The 11,789-nt window shown below is 34.8% G+C and overlaps 1 protein-coding gene across 1 annotated transcript in view; it reads left to right on the top strand.

Annotated features, from left to right (window-relative positions):
• The window catches only part of Asz1 (ankyrin repeat, SAM and basic leucine zipper domain containing 1), a 59,960-nt gene extending 48,458 nt beyond the window's left edge, over window positions 1-11,502 (top strand). The window contains exons 11-13 of the mRNA XM_005388135.2: window positions 5,765-5,870; window positions 6,667-6,780; window positions 10,128-11,502. Of these exons, the coding sequence (XP_005388192.1) occupies window positions 5,765-5,870; window positions 6,667-6,780; window positions 10,128-10,280 (373 nt within the window). The 3' untranslated portion in view covers window positions 10,281-11,502. The remainder of the gene's footprint in view (window positions 1-5,764; window positions 5,871-6,666; window positions 6,781-10,127) is intronic.
• Window positions 11,503-11,789: the final 287 nt, after the last annotated feature.

Here is an 11,789-nt window from a genome sequence, read left to right as displayed (position 1 = left end):
TCATTTCAGCTATTTCAGGCATGTGTTTACAAAGTTCTCCTATGTTTGATGTCTCCTGGACTTGTTTTGAGTTGGGTGGAGTTCTGGGATTATGTTTTAGTTCTTTGTTTTCTCATGTTTTCTACTGGATGCGGAAAGCTCAGTTTCTCTCTTCAGTAGCTGCACAGCAAAGGCCACTAGTGCCCCTAGTTTTCTTGTTGGTCAGGTTTGCCCCTGAGTGACCTCTGAGAAGTGCTAGTCTTAGGTTTTCCGGCAGTTTTTGATTTGTATCTAGTTATCCCCGTTCTCAGACCCAGGCGTTTGTTCAGCTGATGGCCTACCATCTGATCCAGCATTTCAGTTCAGGGCACATGCAGTTCAGGGCACGTGCACGGCCCAGACTCCAGTCGCACTGGTGTGACAATCCTGGTCCGGTGGACCTATGTCCCCAGGCAGTTCAGGGTACAGGCAAAATCCAGGCACAAACTGCAAGGTCAACAGTTTGTGAACCACCTGATTGTGTGTCTCCAGTCAGTTCAGGACATATACAGGAACCAGATGCAGGCCAGATGGGTAGCAGTCACAGACTGCCTGTGCCTTCGACCTGCTAGGGGGCCCGGGCAACAGTAAAGCATGGACTTGAACCGCAGGACCAGCAGCTCCCGGAGCACTCGCTCACTTGGCGCAGGGCACGTGGAGGGAGGGGCTGTATGTCCCGCCCCCAGCCAGAGAAGTCCCTGGGGCTTCTGAGTAAGGACCTCCTCTCTGCCACAGATGCAGGGAGGGGAGAAACTCAGTCTGTAATGGCTGTGGGGTCCTGGGTCGCCAGCTCTACCCTCAGGAATTAGATGGGAAATACCTGGCTCTGTCTGCGAGTTTCAGCTGGGAACTGTAGCAGTGTGAGCAAAGCATGGAACCGAACCATGGGACCAGCCTAAGCTTCTTTTCTATGAAGGAATATTCCCAAGTTCTACATGATTGAGTTACAAATTAAATTTTTTCTTGCTTGATGATATGTCTGCCAGTATGAATTAATTTTGTGGGATTTAATAGAGTTAAAGTACATGCAAAATCCTAATGATTCATGTATTAAAACTGCTGAATTTTTTTAAAAACAAAACTGGTAGACATATACTCTAGGAATTTGACCTTATTATTAAATCATAGAATTTGTTTACATGGTATTATGGAAAAGGTTTTATTCAAAGTCATTCTTAAAAGAAGAAGTTAGTCATTAAGTCATAAGAAAAGCAACAGCAGGAAAGTTGAAGAGATTGACTGTAATCTCCTAATAATTATAACAACTTAGCTACTGATTTATTTCAAGATACTTTGTGTCAAATTTTTAAAAATAATCTGTTACAAGAATACACTGAATTGGGCTGGGGATTTAGCTCAGTGGCAAAAGCGCCTGCCTGGCAAGCGCAAGGTCGTGAGTTCGGTTCCCGGTACCGGAGAAAAAACCAAAAAAAAAAAAAAGAATACACTGAATTTATTTCTTCTGCCTTATGTCATACTAGTAAGGAATGCAATGTTAGAATGTTAATAACTATTCCATTACTATTTTAAGATATTTTCAACAGAAATAATCAATTTTCATTCATGTTGTAAAAGTTTTTAAAGTTTCTGGTGAGATCTTTTCCATGAGCTTTGAACTACTAATATCCATTTGAGTATATCACAAGCTTCTCAAAATTATGGCCATTGCTGTCTTCAAAAAAGAAAATTCTTCATAGATACAAAATTTCTGTGTAAGGTATATTGTTCATGTGTATTACTTATAAAATACATTGTATAATTGGAAACCTCAGAGAAATGGTTGAATTATATTGCACTGATGTGATTAGTTTTTCATCATTAAAATTATTTTCAAACATGTCATGGAAAAATACTGTTTAATGTAAAAGCTGTAAGAATACTAGGAGAAAATGTTTATGATAAGAAAAATACCTCAGCAGAAGGTAGTACTAGATATTATCTTTGGGTGATAAGATTATTGATGATTTTCATTATTTCAGACATTATACAATTAGTACATAGTACTTTTAATGTGATACCTTTATTACAAATTTGAATTTTTATCTTAATACTTTAAATTTTCAAAACATGGCTGGTTGGTTTAACCTGTGTACATGATATTGTGTTGCATTGCAGTAACCAATGAATTCTAAGTCCCAGTCATGCTGTCCTTATGGCAAAAAGAATGGAACACTCTACCAACAGAACTGTTCAGTAGCTCTTTATGCTTGTGTTTGAAAGATACACAGTTGCTTATAGTTGTATTTTATTTACCAAAGCAAGTCACACGGCCATGCATCATGTCATTGGACAGTGAAGTATTGAGGAGCCTAGTAGTAGTTAGTTTAAACACACACACACACACAATAATTAGATCAAATCAACTTACCATATCTGTATCATACCTGTTTGTTTTGAATTTTTATAGTAGGTACAGAATTATTCAGGCTGCCATGTGGGTTGTGTAGGTTTCATACTGTGCAGTTCTGACAAGACCCCTTTCACGTAGTGCATGAGGTGAGGTTCACTGTGGAGCTGTGTTTCGTATAACTTGCCTGTCCACGTGCAGTAGCCCTAAGAATTACGTGTCGACAGAAAGCTGTAAGTCTTCCTTTGACTTATGAAGACTATTTTGCTGTCAATATTGTTCATTTGAGCTGACAAATTTATATTCCATCTGTATATTTGTGAATCACCTATCTAGAAATACATACCTGCTATTACTTGATAATTTTCAGTGGCAGTTCTCAGTGGATTTTAATTTTCTTGAGCTCATTAAATTTTATGACATTAATGGGTTACTTGTTGAGCAGTTACTGATAATGAACAAATTTTAGTATTTAAACTAAAATCTATATTCTAAGTATAATTTATATAAATATTACATAGAAACAAAAATTAATGCAGAGTCACTGCTGTTGCTTCAGTAAAAAATGTCTTATACTCAATTCTTTCTAGAATAAAGATCAGGAAGGAAATAGAATAAAAAATGTATTTTCAAAATGCTTATTTAAGTATTGTTTTTATTACTAAATAAAATAAGAGCTTATAAAATTTTTTGTTTTTTGAAAGCAACTGTATGTGACATATTGATAGGTAGGAAAGTAGAAATGTAGGAAGAAAGGGAGGGAAGGAGGAAGAGACAGACAGAGAAAGAGAAAAGAAAGATTGATTATGAAGTTTACATTTTATAAAACTGAATTTTTCAACCTATGAGTAAAAAAAAGATACATGAAGATGCTGTATACATCCCAGCAAGGTGTTTTAGAGAAAAGTTTGCTACTAGTCTCACTGGAAACTAACTGGGCTTGCTTTTTATAAAATTTCATCCTAGAAATTATGTGAAAGAAGCCCTGTAGTGTATAGTCACAGAGTGCTACATCTAAGAGTTTTTGTTTGGGTTTATAAGTATCGTTTGGTCCCATGGTAATAGATTTTAGGTGCCATGTTATTTTAATACATACTGTTAAAGTACTCTCCAGAAAAGGCATCCCAAGCATTTGTCCGCTCTTGATGTTAATGTTCTGTGAATTTGTTACTTTGCTAGAATATAGCATCTGAGGGTTATTCATATTTCCATATTATCCATTCATATTTTTCTTTTTCTGTGAATTACCTGTTCATATTTCTGGCTAACTTTTCTTTTGGGTTGTATCAATTTCTTTGCCATTTCCTCTGTAAATTGGCTTCTGTCACTAAAACTAGTCTAATCACTACACTCTCCTCTTTGGCAAGAAAAAAAAATCAGTGAACTTACTTATTTGACATGCCCACCCTTTTCTTCCTTGATGTCATCTCCTTCATTGCTGTTCATACCAGCTTTTAACTCCTGATTTTCTTGTGCTTCCCAAGCTACTTTTCCCTCAGTGGCTTTTTTCTTCTACTATTATCATTTCACCCCTCTTCACAGTGTTTCTGTTTTCTTTGTGGACCTCTTCATAGCTATAGTTTTGATTTCAAGACTACTGTGGTTTGTGTGTGTGCTCACAATTGAAGAAAGACTGAATTCCAGCGAGGGGCTAGTAAAAATAAGGGTGTAATTTTTTCCATTAATGTTCTTGCATACTGAATTATGTCTAGCCTCAGGAGTCTGTAGACCTCAGGATAAATATATACATTTTCTACAACCTGCTGCTTAATATCACCTGCATTTCTTATCTTTACTGCAGGCACTGCCATCATTAAGTTTGATGACAGAATATTACATCTTTCTCCTGTTATTTCCATTCTAGAGATACAGAACCATTTTGCTTAAGATTAAGCTTGCCAAAGATCATAAAGCTCATAAGTATGGAAGCTGAATCCAAGTTTGTGTTATCAATTTTCATACCATGATACTTCTTCATCCCCTGCTGCCCCACCATCCGTTCCCAAATTCAGTTCCCTGTTTGATGGCACCACTTTCCATTGAAACCAAAAAACAGAAACTCATCGCAGATTCTTCCTATTGTTTTCATAGAGTCTATTACCAAATTTTTCCATTTATTTTCCTAAAAGTTTCTTAAACTACTACTCTCTCTTCTGTCTACTAAGATAGGTACTTATTTTAAGCTTTACTTCAGCATTTTTTGAATGATTTTTTTTTTTTACTCTCTCAGGGTCTTAGTTACTTTGTCATTGCTGAGACAAAATACCTGACACCCAGAGCTAAAGGAGGCAAGTTATTTTAGCTCACAGTTAGTAAGGGGCCCAGTGTATAGTCACTGGCTGACTCCAAGGCAGGGTGGCATGGCAGAGCAGCATCGCATCGCAGAGGAGACAGTCCATGGCAAGACAGGCAGGAGGCAGCAGCAAGGAGCAGCAAGCCTCCCTTTCCCTTTTATCCACCCACACCCAGAGTGGGGCTTCCATTGTCCACCCCCAGATCTATGTTAAACCAGTTTAGTTATCACACATGTTAATCCCAGTGTCACATGCCCGTGATCCAGCCACTTCCCAGAAGCCCCACCTGTGAGCACATGAGGCTTTGGGGGACATCTGGGTATAAGCCAGAACACCCAGTTATCCTTTTTACTTCCACTTATGTTTTCCTTTAATCCACACGCTCTCCAAATAAACTGTCTTATATAAAAGATGATTTTCTACTTTCCTTTTTAAAATCTTTTAGTAACTCTACATTATCAAAAGGCAGAATCTTTTTTTTTGTTTTGTTTTGTTTTGTTTTGGGTTTTTTTTCCGGTACTGGGAATCGAGCTCACGACCTTGTGCTTGCCAGGCAGGTGCTGTGCTGAAAGGCAGAATCTTTTATGAAGTGCCTACATGCAACTTCTTCTCTTACTACTGTCTCGTAATTCATACTTTAGTTATACCCTAATGCGTAGTGCCCTGTACTTTTGTATTTTGTACCTATACTTTCCATCCAGAATCCCTTACCTAGCTGGCAAACATTCTCCAGTTCCAAGCTCAGTTCAAATATTATCTCTGTGAATATTTCTAATTCCTTATTCCCACAATACTATGTGATATCAAATTCATTATGAGTTTTAGATACTTCAACTGTAAACTAGTATTAACATTGTTGGGGGAAATTACAATAAATAATAAACATAAAAATAACGAGTATAGTTATTTGGTAGATACTCAGATATTGGTTCTTTTGTCTTTTTGAGAGCAGAAAAATTTATTGGGAGAGAGAGCTCCTGAGAGACAGGAGGGGTCCCAAATTGGTTGCCCGAGAATTTAACTTTATAATTAGAGAGTAAGGAACTAGCCCGATAGAAGGAAGTAAATTACTCTTACCTGATTCTTCCCTGTTTCCTTTCTTTAGTGGTGATGAGTTCCTCAACTTTCTTCTAAAATTAAACAAACAGTGTGGCCATTTAATAACAGCTGTGCAGAATATCATTTCTGAGTTACCCGTACATTCACACAAGGTATTCTACAAAAATTAGGTGACGAAAAGTATGAATGCTGAAGAATACTTCAGATAAGTTTGTGATAACTCAATAAACAGTACTAATCTGGTAAAACTATATCCATTGTTCAGCATAAGATCTAAATAAATAAATTTGTTCAATATTACTCTGTTACATAATAACTAATTGAAAAACTTTATGTTCTTACCCTCAAGAAAGGAAAAATGAGTCAGAGCAATATTAAACTGATCCAAGTATTGAGCTTACCATTTGTTTGTTTAAGGAGGATTTAATTGTTTAAAATATAAAGTGACGGAAGGCTAATGTGAAATTTGAAGCAGAACAGTGTGTTGAGTATTATTAAAGACCTATGTCTAATTTCTTAAATGAAGGAAATTTTAAACTGAAGAAGTATAGATGACTTGCAAAAAAACTAGTTTTTCATGTGATTTGGTTTTAGCTTTTTGTAGTAAAAATATGTAAATGTACTTATTTTTCTATGATTCTTATGTAATGCTAATACAAGAATCATTTTTAAATATTCACAAAATAATTCGTTTACACATATTCATAGTAATACTAATTTCCATGTAGAAAGTTATGTGTACATACTTATATTTTGGAAATGGATTTAGCAAGTGGATTCTATGATTCAGATAAAAATTATTGACTAACATTTGTTGTTAAGATTTTTCCTGAAAAAAAAAAATTCTTTTCAGTTATATAATTTATTGTTTAAGACTGTTGTGTAATTTTTGTGCATATGAAACGAAAAATCAGATCATTAAAGTGTAACTTTTGAAAACATTAACAGATAGTACTAGAATGGGCTTCTCCCCAGAATTTTACTTCAGTTTGTGAAGAACTGGTTAGCAATGTGGAAGACTTGAGTGAAGAGGTCTGCAAACTGAAAGACTTAATTCAGAAGGTATGTACTTAACATATAAATGTGAGGGAACTAAGGAAAATATTTTACATCAAAATATGTTAGACAGTAAAACAATTTTGACAAGAGGAACAAATAAAGAATATTCACTCAGGTGGAAAGAGTTTCTAAAGGAAGGACGTGTGTGTGTATATGTGCAAACGCTGTTGTTCATTAAAGAGACGCATGCCAACAACCGCGTGTTCTTTTCATGTTGTGATTAGCGAGGAAAACTGTACCGCTCTAGTGATACTCCTCTAGTTAGAGCTCACCAAACTGTAGCCAAATTGGCGGCAAAACCCATTTAAAAATAATCTGGCAAAGTATGTTAAGGACCATAAACATATTTGTATCTTTCAGTAGTACAGTAGTTTATTCCAAAACTGTATGTATCGAGTGTCTCATAATAGGAGAATAAGTTAATAAATTATTGTCTATTTATATTTTAAAATATTGTGTAGCTAGGGCATGAGGGTGAAGCTCAGTAGTAGAGTATGAAGTCCCTTAATTCAGTCATCAGCACCAAAAAGAAGGAAAAAAGACATAATGTACAGCTAGTTGAAAAAATAATGAAAGTCAAGTATCTGCTTCTTAGAAGTTACATTTATACAGTAGTACTCATGTATAAGTATATAGATGCAAAAAAGGCCACATAGAAAACTTTTTGACATATTTGATATAAAAGTAGTTATACATTAAATTTTTATAGCTTACCTATAATTCACTTGATATTTTCACTAATATTTTATCAAGTTATTTTCCTCAAAATAAACTTTATACATGTTCAGGTAATCTGTCACTCTAGCTATTAACGTGTGTTTAACAGAAGGGTGTTTGTTTATTTGTTTGTTTTGTGGTACCAGAGATTACAACCAGAGCCTTCATACTGAGCTACATTCTCAGATCTCTTACTTTTTTCATTGAGTCAGTCTCACTAAGTTGCTCAGGCTAGGCTCAAATTTGTGATCTTTGAGCTTCAGCTTTCCAGAGTGCTAGGATTACAGATGTGCATTACTGTGCCCAGCTTAAAAGATTCTTTTCACAAAAGATACAAGAAGAAAGTAGTAAAACAAATTGTACAAAATAGTGAGAGACATTCTAAATGCAGAAATGAGCAATGTATTTGAGAATTCTTGGAGAAAATAACTCCTGCTGGTGAAAGAGGCATCTTAGCAGTTCTGTTTTCTCTGACTTTATTCATTGAATATATGAGTTCCTGTTATATGTCAGGCACCTGTTCTACAAAAGTTCAGTGGAGCTAGAACTTGCTGACAACACAAAAATTGTAGCATCATTCATCTTCACTACTTCCATCTTATCTGGAAGAATTGAAAGAGAGTGGTATTGATTTCACTTAACATCATGTTTTTCATGGGAATCCAAGAAAAATGTGGAAGGATTCATGTACAGAAACTTCCTGCAAAGCATCAACTTTTAGTGCAGGAAATTGCCTAAGACATATTTGCCTCAGGATTAGTTATTAAGTTTGAATTTACAAAGACAGGGTGGGGAGAACTGAGATGAAATTAGTTTTCTGAAATAAATAAATTTAAAAAGCATTGCTTCACAGATGCAGTGACTCTAAAACACAAACAATATAATTAGCTACCATAATGTTTATTTTTAAAATGTGACACTGTAAAGAGAATTTTCTTCTGTAATTACAAGGGGGGTCTTTTTGCATGGGTGACTCTCTGTACGTATAACTTGCGCATTTCTGTGTGGTGTTAAAGTCTAGCCTTGAAATGCATTGATTAGAATGGCAGGCAGTTCTTTGGGTAGGGGAAAATTAATTTTTGAACAAACTAATAGATTAGTTTTGTTAGATTAGTTTTACCCAGGAAGTAATGATCATAATGACATCTGATTTTAGGGAACTATGAAGGCTTCCAGGTTTGTGATTATGCTATCATGCTTGCTAAGCTTTAATATTGTAGTTTACCAATAGTAATGGAAGATTTTTTTAAAGAAACATACGAGTTATCACAGATAAGTGTATGGAGGTGACAGAGAGAGAGGGTGGGAGAGGTCAAGGCTAGACTTTAACACCACATCAGTCTCCTTCAAACCAACACACTGACAGCTCCTGTCAGAAAGGGTCATTCTAAGTAATTGGTTAATAAAAGGAATGACTGTCTCAAGATTCAGTAAATGGAGCATCAGTGTCAAAAAGGAATCTGTTGCTGAATGAAGCCATTTGGAAGTTAGACCTAGAATACATTCTTAATGAGATTGGCAGTGAAGTCTGTTTTTCTGCTATAAATTTAAAATTAATTTTGCGGGCTTTTTAAATTAAATATTTACACTGTCGAATTTAGGAGTCGTTATTCCTGCTGATGTTTAAAGTATTTATATCACCACTCCAGCACAGGATGTTTCTAGTAAATATCACTCTATAAATGTGCTTGCTTCTTTTTATCGTTGAAGGATCTTCTGGTTTCTGCTTATTCTCCCTCTCTTGCCCCTCCGCACAGCCGTCTTTCTTCCCTCCCCTCCTCCACTTTTCCTTTGTTCCTCTTCCACTCTCCTCTCCTCTCTTCTCTCTCTTTCTCTCTCTCACTGTCTCTTTCTCTTTGTGCCTTTCTCTCTCTGCATGTGCATGCCTGCACTAACACACACTGAGGGAAGGCTTAACACAAAATGTCTTGAGAATTCAGAAACTGAGTTAAACTGAGTCATGTACTACTTCTGTTGCTGAGATTTGATGTTTGAGAACTGTGAAGGCTTCCAGGTTTGTGAATGTACTGTCATGCTTGTTAAGCTTGTCATATTTCAGAGTTATCAGTAATAACAGAAGGGGATTATTTTAAAGAAACTGATGAGTATCAACAGATGCTTATATGAGGAAAAATACCAAAAGAACCACTCAGGTTTTTGTTGATATTTGTTCTCACCATTTAAATAAAAGTATTCAGCTTCTAGTATTAGTATCTCATCTTCCAGGCTTTACTAAATTTTGTCTATATAGGTTTGCTATAAGAATGGTTCACTCTTTTATAAGACATTAATTGATACTTAATATAGAAAGAAATAAATATGAATTATAATTCCTTATAAGTAAAATAGAAATTTAAGCTAACATTAAAGGAACTTTATCTCATGATGTAAAAATAGCATTTTAAAATGCAGTAACTTATGAAAGCATTTGTTAATGTAAAATTTATAATTTGCAATACTAGTTTACTGGTAAAAAAAATAAATAAGGCGTGTCTTGTTCACTTTAAATCTTCCATAAGAATCTTGAGTTGCCTACATCTAAATCAACTGCATTAGTATGGATTTTTTTTCAAATCAAATATGTTTTTATTTTCAGTGTACATACACTAATTTTTTTCCATTCTAAATATTAGTTGCAAAATGAACGGGAAAATGATCCAACTCACATACCATTCATGGAAGAAGTATCTACATGGAAGAGTAAAATTTTGAAGAGCACAGCTATTACAGTATGCGGATTTGGGTTGCTTCTCTTCATTTGCAAGATGACTTTCCAAAGAAAATAACCTTAATATTTGTTTCAAGTTATGTAGGTACATCCTATTCAAACTTCCTTGGCATTGCTATGTCTTTAGTGGCATATCATAACTAAATCCTGTGCTCATACTCCACAGGAAGACTTAGCATAACGTAAAGCAGAAGGTTTTTCTTTATAAAATGGTTTGTTTGTTCAAGTTGTAAATATATTGTATTGTTGATTTTGATCAAGCATAACATACGTAATTCTTTAGTTTGAATATTTGGCTGAATCACATTCAAAATAAAAGTTTTATTTAATACTCATTACATTTTAAGAAGTCTGTTCATCTGTCTTAGAGAATCTTACAGAATTTATGAAGAGCTCATAAGTCAATAGGTTGCTTTTAGTCCCTACTTCCCTGTTTTTTAATTATAGGGGCTTCCTTATTGGGTACTTTTAGTCATATTACATTATTGGAAAATTATTACTTTTGGAAGTACTCCAGAGAATCCAGAGGAGAAAAGTTAATGTAAAAGCTTTTAATTTTTTATTAATAAAGGAAATACATTTCAAATGGAAAGTACAGAAGCAGAAAATTAGGGAATATGAAAAAAAGTACATTAGAGTTTTTATGTAAATTATGTTGGGTAATATGGCATATACTGCATAGCATTATTAGGGATATTAAGAAAATGAATGGCATTTGGTATATAATTTCTGATGTCTCAAGATTTAATAGATTTTTAAAAATCAAAATACTAATACTCAGATTTAAAAAGTGAATTTCATGAAAGAGCATGTTCACTTTAGCAGGCAGTATAGCCTCTCAATTGTGTTTAACTTCATGCTGTACTTAGATATAGCTCATCTACAGCTGCTTGAGACATAAACACGAAACAGAAATAATTTTTGAAAAAAAATGCATTCACATTTCTGTAACTTCTGATTTTAAAAATGTGGAAATTGTATTGCTCCAAAATAAACTGATTAAACTATAGAGAATTGTTAGAGCTTTTCTTGAGAAGAAGAAAAAGAATAGATGAAGAGATTAGTATTTGAATACTTCTTCTGTAGTAAGTCCTTCATTAATGTTGAGTTTAACTTGTAGGATAGTGCCATGAGGAATATATTCTCATTTTATGTAAATTGAATCTCAGAGATGCTGTTGAAGTAAATTTTTGAAATTCACAACACTAGTAACTCAAGCTGGGAGTTCAAATCATTTAAATTAAAAGCCAGGTGTGGTGGTGCACACCTGTGATCCCAGCACTCAGGAGGCTGAGACAGGAGGATTACTGTAAGTGTAAGGCCGGCTGGACTACATAGTGAATTCAAGGCCAGCCTGAACTACATAATGAGACCCTGTCTCAACAAAACCAAAATAGCATTGTAACATTTCATGAGTACTTACCATATACCAGCCATTTTTCTAAGCATTGGGAAATCAATTATCCCTCCCCTTGTAGAACTTCCGTTCTAATGGAAATAAACCAGCAAAGTATAAGATACCAGATATGATAAAAGCTGTGGAGAAAAATGAAACAGGGGTATTATT

Source organism: Chinchilla lanigera, unplaced genomic scaffold, assembly GCF_000276665.1.
Source record: "Chinchilla lanigera isolate Chin_1 unplaced genomic scaffold, ChiLan1.0 scaffold00031, whole genome shotgun sequence".
NCBI classification, from domain to species: Eukaryota; Metazoa; Chordata; class Mammalia; order Rodentia; family Chinchillidae; genus Chinchilla; species Chinchilla lanigera.
Note: the sequence above shows the minus strand (reverse complement) of the source record. Positions and strands in the feature narration are given on the sequence as shown.